General features: G+C 37.1%; 1 protein-coding gene across 2 annotated transcripts in view; it reads left to right on the top strand.

The window, feature by feature from the left end:
- Positions 1-22,735, top strand: part of LOC145683012 (uncharacterized) — a 193,524-nt gene that overhangs the window by 124,519 nt on the left and 46,270 nt on the right. For both annotated transcript variants that reach the window (XM_081754368.1, XM_081754371.1), the window contains exon 3: positions 21,670-21,839. In XM_081754368.1, the coding sequence (XP_081610494.1) occupies positions 21,670-21,839 (170 nt within the window). The remainder of the gene's footprint in view (positions 1-21,669; positions 21,840-22,735) is intronic.

The raw sequence follows: 22,735 nt of genomic DNA, 5'->3' as shown, positions 1-22,735 counted from the left end.
GAGAAATGCTGCGATAAATGCTTCCGTCTAAAACTAGCCTTAATGGTATTCAGTGCCATATATGGAAGAAATAATGCATCAGTTTTAATTGTCTAGCTGCGTCATTTTTTTTTTGGGGGGGGGGGTCATTTGAATCAGTCGCTGTGCGGTGAGCATCGTCCATGAGAATGTTCCAGTTCACTGCCTGTTGTTACCAAGTCTGTAGTAAAAGAGTGTGGCTTCAAAGTGATTCAGCAACCACCCTACAATCCGCATTTAGCACTGCAACCTTTGGCAAAAACAGTCGTGTGGATTAGATAATTGTCATAAATAACACTCACCACACAGCGATTGACTCAAATTGTCGCCCCCTTCCCCCAAAATAAAGAAAAAATGAAGTTAGACAGTTGAAAATGATACATTATTTTTTTCCATAGATGGCGATATATGCAAAGTGAAGTCATATTTCAATATCAGACCTGAAACTTTTTGCAATACCTTCGTATTCACCACATGCTTCCAATTTCTTCTTTAGAAGGGAAAAAATAAAGGCTCCAGGCCCCATAAGTAGCCAACATTCTTCCTCCTCTGCGTCTGATGCCAGGAGATACAGCGTCAGTCTTTCTGTATATTGCCCGACTCAGATTGGTTGCTTCTTTTATACCCCATAGAATGCAAAATTCAACGGAGAATAACAGAAGTTCGTCTGTACATTCGTTGTATGTGTTTATTACATAAAATTTATTCCTAAACATTTTAATTCTTAGACCAGCGTTTCCCAACCGGTGTGCCGCGAATGGGCCGCTGGTGTGCCGCGAGGAAATCAAAACAAATTATTAATTCTATAGGAACCAAATTGCAAGACAGGGGAAAATATATATTTGTATTTCACATTACTATGAACCTCTACTATAAATCTACAATTTTAAGTTTCATACTGTGTTACTTTTCTGTACATTTTTAATGTTGAAAAACGTATTTATCATTGTCATGACCATTATTGCTTCTTTATTGTTGTAGACTATTTCGTAACTTGAAATTTTAATTTATCATTCAATAAATTCAACAGAGCAAACATGCATACAAATTACTTATATTTGTGTTTTTTTAAAAGTATAGGAGATTTGTTTATTTATTCGTTATTTAGTGATCTTCCCTTTTAGTTAAAGGTTAGATACAGTTTTCGAAAGAGAAAGTGGATTTTTAAAAACCCGAGTCGTAAATTTCATTGCAATTGTTTTCTATTTTAAAATCAGAATGAAAAATAAGCATAATGAATTACCACGGGGGAAAATCAGTGATCGAGCTTTCTTCTCTGTAAGAAGAAGATCAGTATCACATAAAAATACCACGGTATTTTATATTTACAAATAATAGTTATATATATATATATATATATATATATATATATATATATATATATATATATATATATATATATATAATATGGGTGTGCCGCGAGAATTCAAGTTACACATGTAGTGTGCCGCCAGTTGAAAAAGGTTGGGAAACGCTGCTTTAGACCTTTAGTCTAAATCGAATTTTATGATATGCAAACGTTTACAGCGCTCGAGATGCGGATGTGGAGAAGAATGGGGAAAAATAAACGGCGTGACAAACATCTTGGCATTTGAAGGCGGCGCTCCAAGTTCCTTTTAAATGCTGCTAGCAAATGAGAGGGCTGCGGTATTGCCACGTTTATTTTGTACACATCCACGTCTATCCTCTGCCACCTGATCGCGCTGTAGTTCTTTTGCTTAGCCAAGCCATAGCCACACCCCTTTCTTACTTGGCAACGTCGCGTCAGAGCTTGCGTTTTATTTGTTTAGCTGAAATGCCAAGATGTTTGTCACAGGCTTTAGTAGGTTATAACTAGAAATCAAGGAGGAAGTGAGGGCAAAAAGTGAAGACAGAGAGAGACAGGTGGAAATATATTCGTAAATATTCAGAGCCATATATATATATATATATATATATATATATATATATATATATATATATATATATTAATAAATTTTGGGAACAAAACATCCAGAGCAGTAAACTATTCTTTCAGAACTTTCGCAAGAACAATTATGTTATATTATAGGCTTATTAACGAAATAGGACATATTCATGAAATATGGATAAAATCTCGTGTACTACTTTTGAAAACTATCCCAACTCTTCTTTCAATATTGATTATGAAATATAAACATCATTGTTAGGTCAGTTTCCGAAAAAAAAAAAAAGGTAATTTTCTATTTTAACCTTCTAATAAATTATCCCTATTTTGGGATAGGAAAAAAATTGTAAGGCTTTGTCCGTAAGAATCTAATAGAACTTCAAGTTTAAAATCTGGTCCCGATATATTGAACGATATGGCCTCGAGATCTATGTACAGTACATGCGCACGGGCAATTGGAGGAACAGATATCCAAAAATCACTTTTTTGGTATGTAGGGGCCGTGAATAATGTAATCTGCTGACATGTCGATTTTTTTTTCTTTTACAATTACAAGAATGTACTTCTCTTGTCGCTCTAAAGTAAAAATAACCCTTAACTATTTTTTAAAAGAATGCTCTCATAAAATGCATAAGAAGGGGAAAATTTTGTTGGTGTAAAATTAAGAAATGTGACAGGCTATAAAAGCATTGAGCGCTCTAAGTGATTCGTTATAATTCATTTAATAATTAAGCGCGCACAATGATTTCATAGCCTTGCCTCCATGTTTTCATTTAAACCTACCCTTTTCATTTTATAAAGCCTTTTTAAACGTTATTTTTTTAAAACTATTTATAAGATGTTCTTTACCTTCAATCATTGCTGTCTATCGTGGTATCATAATATAAAAAAGTAAATCACAGGGTTGGGGTGGGATGGCTCATTGGTATGCCAGAGCGCTTACCTATGATACATGAGGATCCCGGTTCGATCCCGGCCTTGCCAAGTGTATTTCTGTGAATGAGGAACACTGTGTATGTAGGTTTTCTCCGTATTCTTCTGTTTCTTTATTCGACCGTTTTGTTCATTAGGGGTCTAACTTCATCATAGTCTGCCTTAGCGTCGGGGCATAATTGAAGACTCGCTGTAGAAAAGAATGTAAGTGCCAAAAACAACAGTTAGACAAAAGTAACACTAGAGACAAAAGATAGTAAATTGTGCCCAAGTGGCACAAAATAGAAAATACTATTGCTTAGAAATACAACCTAGCATATAACAAAGTGAAGCTATGTATGAAAATCTAACGAAGGCATAAATTTATTAAAATAAAAAAAAAATAAAATAAGTGAAATAATTTCAAGGTGGCACTTACATTGTTTTCTACAACACTCTTCAATTGTCGGATATTCAATTAAAGAAAACTCAAATCATTAAGACATCCTTTGTATTATACTGTACATGCCAGCTTCAAAGCATTGTTGGTTGCATAACGGAGTATGATATAGGCTGTCGGCAGGTCCTGGGAGTAATGATTTTTTTCTTACATTAGTAAACACGCGTGCACCCAGAAATTTTTATGGGAGGGGGGTTCCAATACTAGAAGCCAGTAGGTTTATGTAGTATTGAATGGGTAATATTCTCCACTCGAAAAGACGATAAGTACTTGTAAAATACTTCCACCTATATTTGCAGGAAAAAATAATAGAACGAAGATTTTTACAACAGAAAGAGTACAGATGAAGTGTAAGATCAAATTTTCATGCTACATCAATTATTTTTCTGTTAAACAGTGATAGGTTTATTGAGAAAGTGTGCAAGTGTATGTTGAGTTGGGATCCGGATCCCATGCACTCTCCCTACTAGTAGAGAACAATTAATAACTTTAAATAAAATTATAAGAGTGAAAATTATTTGAATATTTTGTCATCGATTTCCTTCTCTGTACGAGGGGCCGCAGTGGTTCAGTTGTAGAATATTCACCTCTGGTGCGTGAGCTCGCGCCAAGTGAGGTTTGTAGTGGACGAACCAGCGTGCGTGGGTTTCCTCGGGGTTCTCCCATTTCATCCTACTTTCTTCATTCCACCATTTAACTCATTTTCCGCATTACAGTCTCCTTTAGCCTAAGCGGCATAACTGTGGGACGTAAAACTTAGACTTAATTTCATTTAGTTATCCGTACAAAATGTCAACTTCTAGTTAGTATGCAAATGAATGAAATTAAAGTTCCAAGATTTGACATAAGAAAAAATAATGACCTAATATAAAATATTATGAAAAAGAACAGAATCTGATTAAGATATTGTTTAATAGGAAATTCTTAAGAGATAGAAGGAAACAGAGGAGACAAAGGGAAGAACAGATCAACTGATAACTGTGAAATGCACTAAATGACCAATCAGTAATGATAGAATATCTATTATTTATTTATTTGATAGTCCGAAGGAAAGACTCTTATTTCTGAGTGTGAGAATATATATATATAATGCATAAGTGAATGAGAGCGTCAACTTGACAAACCAGAAATCTTGGTTAGAAAATCATCATACATTGATAGCTTTGATGAAAAAAAAAAACTATTTACAAACTAAGAAAGGAAAAAAGAAGAAAAAACCTCTCTTGCATATGTACACTGAAGCATATGCAAATGCAGACAGATCATTTTTTTAGCTTTCGTGCCAAGAAATCTAATCTCAAAGTACAAACAAGTGAAATCATTAGTCATCATGACCAATACGAAACTCAACAGCTGTTGGATTCTCAACAACGGAGTTTCCGATTCTGTTCACTTTACAGTCTATTTTCTCTTCTATATCAACTTTCCCTGGAACTTTTCTTTGAATTGTAATATAAAGATCCCTATTTCTTGTATTAGGTTCAGTGAATCATATGTTAAAAAGTGGCTTACTATATAACGTAGCCTCTTACGTTTGAGGTAATCTCATTCTTCTGACGGCGGGGAAGGTAGAAAATGACTTATACAACCAATATTAGGAAAATCAATTTTTTCTACTTAAACTGAAGTAAAATAGTATAGATAATTCAGTTAAAAAAATGTATGTTTAGACAATGAAATGTAGAATTCGAGCGCTTGATACATATACCTAGATACAGAGAAGCACTGGCGTTACAATCTCCATATAGCACTGGCATTACAATCTCCATATAGCACTGGCATTACAATCTCCATATAGCACTGGCATTACAATCTCCATATAGCACTGGCGTTACAATCTCCATATAGCACTGGCATTACAATCTCCATATAGCACTGGCATTACAATCTCCATATAGCACTGGCATTACAATCTCCATATAGCACTGGCATTACAATCTCCATATAGCACTGGCATTACAATCTCCATATAGCACTGGCATTACAATCTCCATATAGCACTGGCATTACAATCTCCATATAGCACTGGCATTACAATCTCCATATAGCACTGGCATTACAATCTCCATATAGCACTGGCATTACAATCTCCATATAGCACTGGCATTACAATCTCCATATAGCACTGGCGTTACAATCTCCATATAGCACTGGCATTACAATCTCCATATAGCACTGGCGTTACAATCTCCATATAGCACTGGCGTTACAATCTCCATATAGCACTGGCGTTACAATCTCCATATAGCACTGGCATTACAATCTCCATATAGCACTGGCATTACAATCTCCATATAGCACTGGCATTACAATCTCCATATAGCACTGGCATTACAATCTCCATATAGCACTGGCATTACAATCTCCATATAGCACTGGCATTACAATCTCCATATAGCACTGGCATTACAATCTCCATATAGCACTGGCATTACAATCTCCATATAGCACTGGCATTACAATCTCCATATAGCACTGGCATTACAATCTCCATATAGCACTGGCATTACAATCTCCATATAGCACTGGCATTACAATCTCCATATAGCACTGGCATTACAATCTCCATATAGCACTGGCATTACAATCTCCATATAGCACTGGCATTACAATCTCCATATAGCACTGGCGTTACAATCTCCATATAGCACTGGCATTACAATCTCCATATAGCACTGGCGTTACAATCTCCATATAGCACTGGCAGACTACTGACATCCATTTCGATGTTTATGTACTAATCAATAGAAAAATCTTTGTTCTACTAAAGTTAATTAAAATGAATATTAAGTCTTTGATTTAACGTCTGACATTAGGTTAAAGAAGATGGATGAGTAATGAAAGTGAAGGAAACAGTGGAATGATAATGTGGCAGAAAACAGTCTTCTTCAAAAACCCACGGACATACCAACATAACCTTGTGCACCATATACCAACATAACTTGGGATCGCACCAGATGTGAGCGCCATACCACTGACCATCGTTAATTCTTAAAGTTAACTGTTCCAATGTATTTGAAAAACATAAACTTCAATAATTATACCAATAGGCTTATTGGAGAATAATACTATTAAGGAATTGAAGAAATTCAATTTCCTTATTAAAAAGCGTTACAAAAAATAGGTACAATGTGTGAAGTTCTGATGTAATGAGATTTTTATGAGCGAATTTGGAATAAAATAAGGAAAGAAGAATTGGAAGAAAAGTAAAACTCAGACATTTGATTCGATCGATTGATTGACTATCGAATTTGTATTTCTGTAATTTCCTCGTATGAAAGATTTAGATAGAACACAGAAATAATTAGAGAGAAAGAGGGAAGAACAAATGAAGATTAAACGACCATTTACTAGTGATTAGGTTTCCAATTGCGAGGCGCCGGCTTCGAATCCCGAGATGAGCTAACCTGATTGAGATGTTTTCCTAGTTCCAACAATCGAATGCCTGAATAGTGTCTTTAAATACAGGCCTATTCACTAGCTAATGCATTAAATTTTCTTTTCCACTGTTTATATTGATCGATGCCATATTTTTTAATCACGGTCGACCCTAGCCATAGGAGCTAAATACGCGATTCTGATTGGTTGAAGTTATCCGGTTCTCGTCACGTAGCATACGTATAGCACAAATCAAACGCCGGTGCTATCAGTTTTCCTGGCCGAGTATGCTAGCGCACGGGCTGGTAATGAAAATAGATTTTGGCGTGGGTTCAAACTCGGCCCAAGAAAAGTTTTTTTTTTAAATTTTCATAACACTTTTATCATTAAAATAAGATAATAAATAATGTTCATTTGTCCTTGTATGTAATATATAATGCACAAAAGTGATTTATTTACGTTACGAAACATAGCTGAACGAGTCAAGGGGGTTGGTAGCCCCTCAGAGCTCGTTTTGTTTTACCATTACCCCCATGATAATACCACGTAACATTACGTCACACTCGGGTGGTCCAGCTTCGAACCTTGCCCGCTTCCTTATAACTAAAATACATATTTTTAAAGGGTAGCACGTGAAAAAAATATGCTTCATGTTCTTATAAAGTGTAACCCAAACATAATTATATTTTTATCAACACACAAAATGGCAATTTACTTCTATTACTACAATACATGCACCAGAAAGTTTGGTCAACTGCAAACTGCAATCAATCAGAAACGTATATTTAGTTGCCATGGCTAGGGTAGATCGTGCAAAAAAATATGCTGATCGATGAAATTCCAGTGTCAATAGGCCTTTAAAGCTGCATCTGGAAGTTTGTCAAGTAGGCCTAAATATTTTCCATGCCATTCCTTAAAATAACAGACCTAATATAAGTCATTCATTATTTTTGTACTAATATGATTATACGATTTTTTAAATTAACTACTTAGTCCTTCTCAGTGGTCTAGTGAATAACGCATACGACTTTAGTGCATGAGGTCACGGATTAGATTCTCGTTGGAAGGGCATTTTTGGACGCATTATGGTGGTTCGGATTCCACTTTAAAGCCATGTCTCATATCCTGTAGCCCCGGTGCTGAGAAAATACGTGAAACTCAAAAGTTCACATATCTTGCATTTTTGCTATTTTAATTCTCCGTAATACACTGAGTGCCCACTGAATTGCAACCAACTAATACTTTGTTGCTCCACTTTTTGGTCAGAGGACGGCCTCGATTCGGCGTGGCATAGATTCTCATAGTTGCTGATATATTTCCACTATATATTCCTGTTGGCATCCCTCAATGACCCCACAGATGTCGGTGCAGGAGTCATGGTGTAAAGAGCTCGTTGCACAATATCCCATAAATGTTCTATAGCAGTGTTTCTCAAAGTGTGGGTCGCGAGCCGTTTGCTACAGCTCCCTGGAATGTTCCTTAAGCCAAGGAAATAGTCCTTGGTGGCACCTTCATCGTCGTCCTGGAAAATGCCATCTTCATGTGGGTAGAAGTGTTACGTTGTAGAGCGTACGTGACCCTCTAATACATGCAGATACACAACGTATGTCACACTGTGGTCAATGCATACCAACGGTCCCAGTCCCTGCATCACCCTGCACCCCGTACTGTGTGCGCTCATAATTGTTCTTAAGGTCACTGGTGTAAAGCGCAGATACTATTGTTGCATCCTTTTAGTGATTTTATAATATGGTCCATCTTCCAGAAGTTGTTCTCTGTACTAAATTCATACTAAATTTAGAACAAATTGGCATTAAATATACATTTCATTTAGTATAGGAGATCGGTTTCCATTATATATATCTTAGATTACTCTACCTTTAAACTGCAGGTCCGCATGTCACTGTAGTCTCTGTAACAGATATAACATGTTACACAATAATCAAACCCTTTTCTAGAGAGCCATTTCATAGCACTTTCTTATTACCACAACAGTCTAAAGGTTAAGTCCTAAGAGAGAAATGTTATTTTTTTTTTTCTGAGTATTAATGTCATTGTGTGAAGAGACTTCGAGATATACAAAGTAAATTGTTGAATGTCGTTTGTTACCGAGGAAAGAAAGCTGCATATGCAGAAAATAAATCTTCATTCTTTGTCACCTGTGTGTGGGTGAAGTACTAGCGTACAAGATGATGAACTTGCATCTCCTGGAGTGCATAGTCTCTCGGCCCCATGATTTTTTTTTTTTTATTACTCTAAAATCTTTTTGTTAGCAAAGGGGAAACGTGAAAATGATAAATCATGATTTAAGCGGAAAAGTTAATTGCGTCACTTCGAAGGTCATTTCGTAGCCTTGGTGTTTTACTACTTTTTCCAGCTGGTGGAAGGGAGGAAGAGGATTTCTCAACCATTGTTTTCCACCGAGGAATAAGAAGCACATAGCAATTACAGGGTTTTCCCTCGTAGGAGAATTTGCACAAACTTGTTTGAATTAAATACGCAAACAAAATTGTGACAATATCACACCTAAAGCTTAAAAAAAATATCAATCAAATTTAAGACTTGAGTTAGTCCTACCCTAAGAGGCACCCAACAATCTGTTGCGTTTTTGAAAACATTATTTATTTGGAATTTCTTATATCACTGTCAAAACTCTCTACACCCTGAGTGAGGAATTCCCGTAAACAACATAAAGGTTCTGTTCCGATGTTTTTCTCTTGTATGCACAAAGAAAGGCATGGAAATTCTGTTATGACTCGCCTTGAAAAGTCCGGTGTGCATACAGGGCTCTTGAAACGAGGGTGGTAGGCCAGGATTTATTGAAGAAGACTGTATATGACATAATAATCTCTGAATAACCACGCCCTTTTGCTTTTAAACTAAAATCACTTTATTAATCCACAACAGAAAACTCAATCTAATTTCGTCTTCCCATAGATAACAATTTTAAATTTTAAAACAAAAAAAATATATAATGCATGACTTACCCTTGTATTGTGTATCTGATAGATAATCATACACGTATGCGTGGGTTTCTGCGTGTTTCTTTGATATTTTGTGTCTACCCTTACATAGGTTGAAAGTATGCGTTATTTCCTGTTTCTGAGGGATGACATTACTTGTGTAGCATGTAACAATGCTTTCCTCGTCTGTCAGCTGGTCAGCGAGTATCGTAAATTTCCAGTTCCAGAGGAGGACTTTTGAAATGAGATGGAAAGTCAGCCCTCACTTTGTCTGATTAAAAATGTCACGTCTCCTTTTTATCTTCCAACGTTAAACGAGGCTGATATATTCAGGTATTCTAGAATTAAGTTAACAATGATGTTCCCTATGGAGTGAGGGACGTCAGTCAGTCTTCACTTGTTTTCAAAGCCTCTATTCACTTGATTATCCAAGTCAGGCTAAAAAAGAATTTACACTATTTCCACATACAAAATGTATCGAACCAATTCTGATTATTGTTTTTCTTTTGCTATATTTTTCTTAACGCACGCTATTTTATGCAGTTGAACCATCCCCATTGGTCAATATATTTTCGTATTTCAATTAATCGCATTGCAAAAGGAGAGAGAAAATAAAGGGAAAACCTTTATCAGGGCGTAGTTACCTCGAATTAAAAAATAATCTGGAACGTAGTAGCAGCACAAACTTAGAACGCTACAGTAAAGCTCAGCAATAGTGAAAGAAAATTGGAAAAACCAAAAGTACATCAAAAGATTGCAATCTTGGTCAATAATTAATTCTTGGATTAGGGGTCACAAAATTTTTGAACGACCCCTAAATCGAGTTTTCGTATTTTCCACGGAATAAGCACATCATACTGAGTTAAGAGTCTTCATCCCGGCGAAATTAAAATACCGCTAATTTCACAGTAATTATGTGATATCTTCAAATAGATAAAAGATAATTGAAATATGGAACAAGAGCGCCCTAGACAATATTATTTTGCGTGAGGTACCGTTATCACAAGTCACCTAGTGGGTTTACATTTTCAGCTGTTTAGAAACGCGAAAATAAATGCCGATTTTCAAAATGGCTCGGAATCGAAAGCAGATAAGTGAGTCGTGATAACGGTTTCTCATGTAAAATGATACTGTCTAGGGCGCTTTTGTTCCACATTTCGATTATCTTTTATCTATTTGAAGATATCACATAATTACTGTAAAATTAGCGGTATTTTAATTTCGCCGGAATGAAGACTCTTAAGTGTTAGTTTGAGTTTGGCTATACTATATGTAGTTCTCCAGATATAAGGCTTACAAGAAAATTTGTAATGCAATATATTGGATCTTTTGATCCAAAAATGGCGATACAATTTGCAATATGCCCCAAAGAGGAGCAATCAGACACAGAGCTGAGATAGTTTCAAAACTTCTTAGGTCATTTATACATTGTCTGCTGTCATTTCCGTTCATCATTATAAGGTGCTTCTTACTCTTTAATAGATGGTCCTTCGTACTCAAAATACGACTAAGAGAACGCTGTTACTCTTTGGTAATTTTTCATTGGTTCCCGCATTTTAACCCTATTTGCTCCGCCTTCAAGTTCCAATATAGTACGTTTGGTCACATTTCTAAATATCATTGTTAGATACTTTGAGGACAGTCCCTTACTGTTTCTAAATTTTAGAGCATTTGTAAGGCTTCCATTTGGTTCTTCTCGCAGTTCTTGTTTCTTAGCTTTATCCAGACCATCGTGTCACAAGGATCACGTTAAAATCGTTTATTATATATCGGAGCTCCAAATCATTTTGTTTTCGAGCTACGATAAGATATTATTTTGATTTGATATTTAGTTTTGCGTCCCCTTGAGCAGCGAGGCTATATGAAACGCGGACCTACAGCTTAACGTGGGATCCGAACCTCATGAACTCCCACCGAGAATCGAACTCGGGTCTCCCACGCCAATGGCTCTTACGCTAACCGCTTAGCCGTAAGAAAGTATGGTGATCGTAAAAAAAAAAAAAAAAAAATCCGAGATTTCAACGGATTTATACGTTTCATATCGCGAGCATACAAAAAAAAAATCGATGTTAGTCTGTTTGTATCGATGTATTTACACTCCCCTGTAGGATACACTGTTCGACGTATCCAAACCAAATTTTAAACTTATTATTTTTACAAGATTCACCAGAGGACAGGGGTTCGAATTTTCTTCCAACTCCCCAAAATAAGGGTTGGGGAGTGGAATGTGAAACTTTAAAAACGGTCATCTTTTTCTCGAAAACTGCTCGAACGGTTTTTTCACTAACGAGCTTATAATATTGTAGGCTCTGCGTAATTTTTCTGAGTGAAATCCGGAACAAGCTAGTTTTACTTTTCTCAAAAGTGACTTATTTGATTTTGTGATATTTCATAAACAAACATTTGGTGAATATTTGTACAATATGGTATAAAGTATTTATCATGGAAGGAAAATCCATAACTTATAGTTGACTGTCGGGTTGAGTTTTATTCTGACAGATTTCCGAAAACGCCTATTAGAATAATGGAAGAATTGGCCAGTTCCTAGGGATAATAGCAGTGTTCGGAGTAGAGAAAGAACAGAGTTGGTATGTTTTATTGCGATTTTGACTCGACATACGGGCTATCTAAATGTTGAAAGACAGTGAGGATGTGTTGCCTAGAAGATTGCATTTCTATTTATATAATGACTGAAAATCATTGGAGAGCTTCTCTGTAGTTACGCGGGGGGCGGAGAATGGAGAGCCTTTGATCCCCCACTAACACTCTTCTGAAAAACATATACCTTTATGTTGTAGTAAAGAGTATTATACACGAAAATACTCAAAAACCGAGTTTTTATATTAAGTTTCCTGCGTAAAAACTTCCTGACTCCCCACTCGACTGAGGGGCATTCCAAACCTCCGGAAGATTTGCCTCCCACAGCAGACAACCCCTAAATTCGCCGATGCTCAAAAAAACGACGTTTATATGAATTAAGACAAGACACACACATGCATAAGAAAAAAATTAATATGGCACATCAACATATAAACTAGATGAACTTCTTTGAAGACACCTCATTTTAAAAACAAAATGTAGGAAAAAGAAAATAAAAATGTTGGTATTCTCAACTTAGAAGTTATTTCTACATTAGAAATAAAATCTTTTCACGTGCAAAGCTGTTCGTCAATTACTGTGTACAAAAATTGATTTATTAAAGATATTTAGCATCTACTCTCCAGTGCTTGATCACTGAAAAAACAGAGGTGGTATACCTTCATCACTGAAAAAACAGAGGCGGTATGTCATACCATCGCATACCGTCTCACTTTGACCACTGGTTAACACGCTAATACAGGAAATGTAGAGTTGGTGGGAAGGCAGTGATGGTGAATGTTGATAATTAGGCAATCAATACGGTGTTAATTAATATATATGAAATTCAATCTTAAATTACTAGAGAAAAAAGTTTGCTTGTTGGTAACTAGTGCTCTTGGAGGTGATACAAATAAGAAAGAAGGTAATCCAAATATTTATACCAAAATATGCACTAAAACACCCACTTTTGGGTGAATTCCCAGATATTTACCTGCTGAAATAAATACCCAGTATTTTACATCGCTAGTTAGGACTTCCTCTGGCCTTCATGTCGACACGTAAACTAAGTTGAGATAAATCCATATTCGCCTTGTTAACAGGGTCTTAGAGATTACTAAAAACGTAATTCTATTCAGTTCACAACAAAGTCGATCTCGGAACCTGTTGATACTGATCCAGAAGGTTCAATGAGATTGACCCCTGAACTTAATGAGGAAAATAACATTGTTCTATTTCGTTACAAGCGGATTTCTAAACTGAATGGATTTCTCCACCTCACATGCGGGAAGAGCGTAATTGTAAATTACCTCCGTGGAATTTACGCACTCAGTCGTTTACGTCAAAACCCTTACGCAAATACAAATGAGCCTCAGATACCAGCAGACAGTGTTGACCGGAGCGAATGAGAAAGCGCCTTGGAATACTTAATGATTGTATACAGTTGGCACTCTCTCCCCTAACATAGCCTCCATGTATTTGATGTCACAGTAAGTGTGCAGGATGACTAGCAACTTTTCTGTCAACCTCTGTTTCCAAGCTGGCAAAATAAGTTTTCAGGTCAATGGTTGACACTTAGTGGATTTTAACATGTAATTCATATGTATATTGAACGCTCAAAATGTTACACGGTTATCCCCGAAGTTAATGTTGAGGTGTGGTTGGAAACAGCAGCGCACGGAAATTTTATTTTCGGAAGACTTTTCAATCTAGTGTTTCTCCTAAAGTAAGACCAGGAAAACACTGATATAATATTAAATATCAGAAAAAAATTCTTGTAAACCATAAATCCGAACGACAGAAGTAACTGAATATCAGAAAGGGCAGCGTAACTGAATATAAACAAAACCTACGACGGATGCATCCAGTGGCGATTCCAGGTATTAGCCCCCTAAATTATACACACAATAAATAAATAAATAAATAAATAAATAAATAAATGAACATGTACTAATATTAAGATAAGTATACAAACACCTGAAATAATAACTTTGGAGTTTGGAGAAAATATCACTTTTTACAATACTCGCGTATATTACAAGTGATTGATGCATTAACAGGAACTCGATTGTCGATCTTCAATTTTCCGGATGCCGATTCGACTACCAGCAACACATTTACACAACATCTTTAGAAGTAGTTTACTTTCGATTAGTTCATAGCTTGAGTAATTTCCTTGTACATATTCTCAACTAAAATATTGAGACAGATAAGGAAAGAAATTTGGAATTTTTATTTTGGGAACGCTTTTGTGATTTCCGAGATACCATCGCAACCTAGCGATTTTTGTAACAGTACCTGCTGTCTTCTCTAGAAATATGACTCCAACAGTGAAGAGATACTTTAAAAGATAATCATTCCTTCCCTCTTATACTTCCCTCCCTCCTCGATCGAGATAGTACTCGATTTTTTCTTATTACTTATTTTCAGTTCAAAATTTAATTCAGAGACCATTAATACATAACGAAGGGATAGAACGTATGTGCAGTTTGTTTTCTTTTAAACGCTTTCTTATCCATGGACATAGCTAGACTTCTGTTGGGTGGGTTGTTGAAGACTGAATGATAATCAAAAGAAAAGAAACGGGTTGGGACATTGATTGGTAAGAAACTGTATAAGAGATGTGGTAGAAGATAGGGATGGCCAGAACCGGTTCCTGGTGGAACCGGTTTTTGGGTCTGAACGGCTCCGGTTCTAGATCCGGTTCCGGAACCGGTTCTTCGGATTTAGGTCTCGAACCGGGTTTTCGGATCCAGGTCCGGAACCGGAACTTTGTGGCCATCCCTAGTAGAAGGTACAATGGAAAGAAGAGGGAGGGGCGAAAGAAAATTACAATTAATAAACGGTTACTATGACGTTAGCTGAGGACCGTGCTGTATGGAAGGTTCTAATTACCGACAAGTGACCTCCCAGTAATAGCAGAATACCGATTATAATGATGATTGAGCGTGCCTTGCTATATCACTACAGCCTATTGAAATCTTTCAATTCGACAATTAATCGTTGAATAAATACTTAAAATGTGTGCGGAGTTCAATTCACTTTGTGACAGAACTATGCATGTTCTTTAAAACTACTGTAATAATATATGTAGAGATGTAGTAATATTCATACAAGCAAAACTTAGACATTTAATTCAATTTCTAAACTGTAGGATTTCATTTTGGTTTTTCTAGTCCGAAATTTTGATTCAGTCAACAAGCCAAAGCCGAAATAGAAAGTACTACCAGGTATCTTGAATTAGGTGGGGGGGGGGGGGGAAAGGGAGCTAAAGGAACAATATCTATTAGTGTTCTAAATTAAAATGTCATTTTTCTTCATTTAGGCTGCATACCCATTCAGGATATACATACCATAAATATTTACTGACTAGATAGCTTATATGTTGTTAAGTTTTCGGAGAAACACTCCCACTAATAAACTGATAAATTTATACTTATTTGCGTTTTATTCACAATATGTACAAGCACTGTGGGTGGGTTGCTTACGTAATAACGAAGGTGTAAAATTAAAATTTATCACCGGTCTCCGTTCGCTGGTTCTGCCCTTGCAACCATGTTAAAACGACTTCACACTTTTTTTTTTTTTTTCAGAAGCTTGGTTTGTGTCGCCATCGCTACTAAAGCAACACAATGGTTTCTCTCTGGGTAAATGAAACACAACATTAAACACAAGGACAATCAGATTTTTTTCATTTCTTTAATTGCCTTGGCCAACAGTTGCTGTCGTCCTCTGTTGTCGAAACAAGTGGAGGAGTAGATTGATTAATACAAGTTTCTACTTTACTTACTTATAAAGCTAAAATAACAAAATGTAAATAAAGTTTAAAATACTAGTGTATTATTTATATGATACAGTTCGAGTCAGGGGCGGATCCAGGAGGGGGGGCGGTCGGTAGTAATACTGCTACTTAGAACTACTTTTAAGAACTCCAAACATTTTATGGATGGGTTTATTTATATATAAAATAAGAAAGATTCCTCTTCTGGCGGGAGGCGATCGCCCCGATCGCTCCCCCCCCCCTGGATCCACCCCCTGGTTCGAGTGTATGTGTTTCTGCGACATCATGCAACATCGAGGTTTATAAATGACGTGGGCTCCGAAGTACAATTGGGACTTAAATCCAGTCCAGTTGGAGGATGCACAGACTATCGTACAATATCAACCGTCACAATGTATTTCTATGCCATTCCTCACCAGACTACATCACCTTTAAGAGAGCTGGATTACTGTGGCCATGCCATTGGTCCCTTCTATATTAATATCCAGAAGTAAACATTCTCGAAAGCTTTGCAGAATTTTATCAATATTATTATTATTATTATTATTATTATTATTATTATTATTATTATTATTATTATTATTATTATTATTATTATTATTATTATTATTATATATAGAAATATTAGTATAATGAATTGGATTTTTACTCTTTTAAACTGCATTTGAACTGATTACATGAATACGAGTATTTGCATACCTTCTATATACTTTTCTCCTGGAATTTTCTAATTGAGGATAGAAAATACACTGAGTGCTCACTGAATTACGATCATCTACCTAATACTTTCTTGGTCCATCTTTTGGTCGAAATACGGCCTGTAAACGGCGTGGAATGGATTCTGCAAGTTGCTAATATGAATCCACGGAGATCTGACACAATACAGGGTGATTCTTTCTAGGATTTACTTCAATCAGTTATAATTCTTTATTGGAACCACATACAGACTTGGTTTATATGTCATTATACTGCAAAACACTTCAAGTTTGACTCACGTAGTGAGTAATTGGGGAGTTGACCACACGCGGCGCCACCGGTCAGTCGTTCAAAATAGAGTCTTCGACTGGTGCGGAAAGAGCTAAGTGTATGTTTTGGTTTGAAGAAACGAAGTCAGCACGGAATATACAGCGTAAGTTTCGCACTCAATACGGCAAGGAACCACCTAGTAGACCAACAGTACAAACATTTGTTGAAACAGGTTGTTCTGTGCAACACACAGAGACTCCAGGGCGCTCATCCGTGACTGACAATATGGTAGAAGCAGTTAGGGAGAGTTTTGTCCGCAGTCCTCGAAAATCTACACGACGTGCATTACAAGAAAATGGTATTCTTCAGACCACAGTTTGGCATGTATTGCGTAGATATTTGTTCATGAAGCCATACAGACTGTCCTTAGTTCAACCACTGAGTGAAGCGGATAAACATACCCGACATGAATTCTCAGATAGGTCGTGGTGGACCAATTGTCTGGCCGCCACGGTCTCCAGATTACACACCACTTTCCGTGGGGGGTTTGTGAAAGATAAGGTGTACACCCCTCCCCTCCTGATAATGTTAATGAAGTGAAACATCACATCACAATAGCCATCGCGGACGTTACCCCCGAAATGCTGGCTACTGTTCGGCAGGAAATTGACTTTCACTGGGATGTGTTTAGGATGACCGCAGGTGAACACATTGAGCCGTAATGGATTTGTCACCAAAAAAACTTCGTGTTTTGCAGTATAATGACATATAAACTAAGTCTGTATGTGATTCCAATAAAGAATTATAACTGATTGAAATTGTAAACCCTATAAAGAATCACTCTCTATATTCCTAGTGGCATTCCACAATGAGCTTACAGACGCCGGTGCAGGAATCATGGCGCGAAGAGCTCGTTCCACATAATCACCTTATACATGTTCTATGGGATTTAGATCAAGTGAGTTTGGGGGCCAGTTCATATGCTGCAGCTCAGTAGAATGTTACTCAAACCAAGGAAGTACATTTCTGGCTTGGTGACACCATGTACCTAGATATTGTCGTCCTGGGAAATGCCGTTTCCATGTGAGTGGAAGTATTGCATTGTAGGGTATACCTGATCCAGTAACAGCTACACACAACGGATGTCACTCTGTGGTGCGTGCACACCAACGGTCCCAGTCCATGCCAACAGAAGCATCTCCAAATCATACAGCCGTTCCCATCTGCCTGTACAACACGCACCATGCACGAGGGGTCCATTGCTTCGTGCTGTTGGCGCCGAACATGGACACGCCTATCCAAGAGGCGTGCAGCACAAACCGTGATTCATCGGATCAACACGCCCTTTTCGAATCATCCGCGGTTCAATTAGCGTGCTTCTGTGCTCAAGCGCGACAAAGTTGTTGGTGACGAGTAGTGAGGAATGGGTGACGATTGACTCGTCTGTTGTGGAACTTCATGTGTGCAAATATATGCCGCATAGCTGCATGGTTGTTGTCCGTCCACTATTGTATTGGTCACGTAATTCCCGAACACTAATGGTGTATTTGGCTGTCACGAGCAGTTTGACGTGACTCTCGTCCCACTGTATGACCTTTCGTACGCCTCTGCAGTTCCGTTTCTTGGAGGCCCTTACCCCATTTTCTTGGTCAAGAGGGGAGTTTAAACCAGAAATTTCCCCTTGCGTACGCCACTTCATCGAAGCATACCGGTACTAACATTTCAATTGAACCACTATCTATAGGATTCGCATTAGTTTTGTCCAAGGCCAGTTCTCGCTTTCCATAGTAGAATATTGTTCACGTACCAGTGATTCCACAGCATGTTTCACAAAAAAATCCTAGACGCCAATCCTAAGTGTTGAACTGTTAGCACTGGAACATTAAGATGTATGGATCAACTTCAATCGGTGCTTACCCGTATGATTTTCTCATTAAAGACTAATAACAGATAATCCTATCTACTTTGCATTCATTACGATTGTCATAAATCTTTAGTTCAGGACTGCTAGTATATTACAAAACGAATAAAATAGTGGTAAAAATACTTTATTCGTAATTACGTATAGGGGCACGGTGGCTCATTGGTAGAACGTTTACCTCTGGTGCGTGGGTTCTTTGGTTCGATCACCGACCAAATAAGTTTGTGGTGGACAACATCGTGCTCGTGGGTTTTCTTGGAGTACTCCCTTTCCTCCCACTTTCTCATTTCACTAATTTTGCTTTAATCATAGTCTCTCTCAGCCAAAAAGACATAATCGTTGGACCTTAAACTCAAAGATTTCATTTTCGTAATTACGTAAACTAGAATAAAACTCAGATCAAGATATCTACCTGAAAATCCCTTATATATTGCGCGCCGCGATGTTTCAGTAGCCAAAGTAAATGTTAAAAGTGGACAAATTACGTGCGAAAGTATCGTTAATTTTCAGCCAGTTTTAGTGCATTCAAGGAGTATAAATCGAGAGATTCATCTTGAAATTGCTTCGTAAAATTAATTTTCCTATTTGACAAACTGCATAACGAGGAAGTCGAAATATTTTCCGTTGTAGACTCCATTTCCTGATTCCTTTTCCTCCTGTCCCATTTTTTAAAGCTGTAATTTCCGTGTAGTCGATTCGTTAAGATGATACAGGTAATATTTAAAGCAAAAACAGTTGCGTGGATTATGGTGGGAAACAAGGAAAACTGAAATAATTTCTCTCAACATTGAATTACACATCCTTGAGTTTAGAGTTAATGTTATTCGAGAAAGAATCCTGGAATGATGCAAGCTGATCTGAACAGGGAATCGGGCGGTGCTACACTGCACACAACCTTCTGTTACTTGCAGTAAATTTCAAACAAGTTTCCTTTTTCTCATAATAACTTAAAGCCAATATTAAAAAAGAAAGAAAGAAAGAGGTAAAGAAAAAGGCAACATAGCAATTATTATTAAATAGGAAGTTAACAGTTTTATAAACGTGCCATTTGTCTGAAAATCAACATGGGATCTATGGCACTACAAAGGGGCGAAGGTAACAACTGATCAAATAAATACAAGATGCAAGAAAGAAAAAGTACAGGGCTGAGGATAAGAAAAGCTGCATTAAACCAATCGAAAAACTTGTGACTTGAGAAGAAAGATTATTTTCACAGAAAACCATACTCATGTTGATTCATTTGTTCTCAAGATGAACGTAGATTAGGTGCATATCTACTTTGGTAGCAAGTAAGGGGATGACGTAATCGATAGATCTTAGGTTCAGAGGCGCAAATCTGTCTTTAACATTGGGGGAGACGGGTAAGACGGTTTATATGATTAAGGAAGGATGGGAAATTTATGGGACTGGGACTATGATTACTGGTTTAAATTCGTCCGGAATAATATCAGCCACGCCTAAAGAAAAACGGCAAATATTCGCTAGTGTACCTTACAATTGGAATGATATTTTGGATTTTTGAAGCGAAATTGCAGAATACAAACTGTTAGTGAGAATATAAATTTAGCGTTAATGATAACACCCATATATCACATGTTGAATAGCTATAGGCAGTTTCTTGCGACAAATGACAGAGATTTCTTGGGCGACCTAAGGAGTCTATAACATCTGCCTGCGGGGTCTGATGCTTCTGTCTCACTCAGAAGTGATCCTGTTTCTTCCAATTTATTCACTAGCTACCATATTATGTTCCTGTTTAGGGTAGAACGTGAGGCAAATTTTGTTTCTAAATGCCTTTTGTGTAGCAACAACAAATTCCGTTCTTCAAACCTTTTAACAATAAACTCATGTTGCTCCAAAGAGCACACTGTTCTCGTTGTGTCCTGATCATACTCATACAGTATCAAAGAACTGTACAGCACAATTCCCAATACAGTGGTCCAGTTTCCTGTTTCTTATTGACTTTGGCGAGTTGTCATCTATCGAAGAAAACTCAAATCTCCACACAGCACCGCACCTCATTCCAATTGTAAGGTACACTGGCAAATATTTGCAGTTTTTCTTCAGACGTAGCCGGATGAATTTAAACACAGTAAACATAGTTCTATAAATCTGCCATTCTTCCTTGATCATTTGCCACAAACCGCATGAAAATCGGACTTCAGTTAGAGATTTTAGACCCAAATGAAATCCGTGAGGTTTAAAAGAATCACCCTATATATAAAGTGATGTTCAAAATATTTATGAAGTTAAAAAACAATGCTGTGGAGAATCAGAAGAACAGAGTTGTCTTCAACATTGGGAGGCGGGGATTATTATAGGGGACATCAATTTCATCTCACATTCCATTGTGGCAATCGGACACAAATCATCATATTTCCCCCCAAGAAAACACATTTCAAATCAGATTATTGGGGGAAACAGTCCCCCAGTTCCAAAATTGGAGGGGGCATGTCCTTACCCCCCGAGATTTGCATCAGTGGGTTTAGAGCATCGTCCCCCCAGTCATTCCAACATTTTTTCCTCTTGCCGTAGTGCTAATACTCTTTTGTTTCTAGGCGAAACAAAGATGCATTAGAATTATTGCAAAGCCCACACATACAATCAAGTACACTAGTTAATAGAAATGTTGTATGGAGCAGCCTTTTCAGATTTTGTTTATTTTGCGCAATTAAAATGTTGGCTCTCCTATTCATTGTCCCGTGTTTACGCTTGGTCTGAAATCTATGAAGATTTTTATCCGTTTGCAATTGTGATGACGTGTTGTTTGTTTGTTTTTTTGTGTAGGCCTGGAATCGGAAATGGCTAGTAATTCACCGGAAGCCCCAACGTCATAGCAGTGCCATCCAAGTGGAAGTCAAAGTGTTCAGTTCAAAGGAGAACGAGGAACAGCACCAGCAGTCAGTGTATTCTGCCATCCTCCATGACGATACAATCCTCTGCAGAAGCAAATCCAGGTGAGTTCAACAATAGGCTTATTACTCCATTATATTACTACAAACTATAATGATGGCCATTAGTTGTTGTATTCTTCGGATTATTCACTTATTTCTTCTAAATTATATTAAATTCCCACAGAAAGTTTGTTCAAAAGATTTGCAAAATGTCGGAAAAGTCACGAGTTAAGCCTCTTCTCTAAGCTCGAACAGGTATTTGTAGGGATGCGCACGAGACGAGTCGAGACAGAATTTTCCTGACAAAATTCGAGTCGAGCCACGGCTCTTCCAATAGAGAAATATACATTTTCTAGTCGAGACATCACTTTTACAGCACATTTTCGAGACGAGACAGCCACAAATCTTGTCTCGTGCGCATCCCTAGGTATTTGGGTGCGCAATTTATCACATTGTAATTATTGGGGAGTCAAACTTACAAAAGGTGTTAAAGAAACAATTCCGAGTTGATGTGATAACATTCTGTACACTGTAAAAATTAAAACACCATTTAAACACTTTTAGTACAGATAATCAGGTGAAACTTGATTAAATAGTGTTTATAAAGTGTGCTTCGCGTGTCCAAATGCGTTAATTCTCTACTTCTTCTCAGCAAACCGTTCGTAAACAAAATGATTATATACATTTTGAACATACACCTGGGTCATATTTGGACAACACAGTATCTCAAATGGGTGAATATGTGTCATCTGATGGTGTTCAAAGAGTGTCGGTAATGTGTAAAGTGTCCTACTGTGTCTGAAAGTAGTTTTTTTTTTAGTGTAGATAGTCTCTGGGTCACTTTCTACATTTTTGACACTTTTCATCAGTAGCGTGCGCTTCCGGGTTTTAACCAGCCTTTCTACGATATTTTATAGCAAAATAAAAAATAAAAAAAATGAATCCTTGTGTTTAACAAT

Source organism: Thermobia domestica, chromosome 1, assembly GCF_964235325.1.
Source record: "Thermobia domestica chromosome 1, izTheDome1.hap1.1, whole genome shotgun sequence".
NCBI lineage: Eukaryota > Metazoa > Arthropoda > Insecta > Zygentoma > Lepismatidae > Thermobia > Thermobia domestica.
The sequence above is the reverse complement of the archived record's forward strand: the minus strand, read 5'-3'. Positions and strand labels throughout refer to the sequence as shown.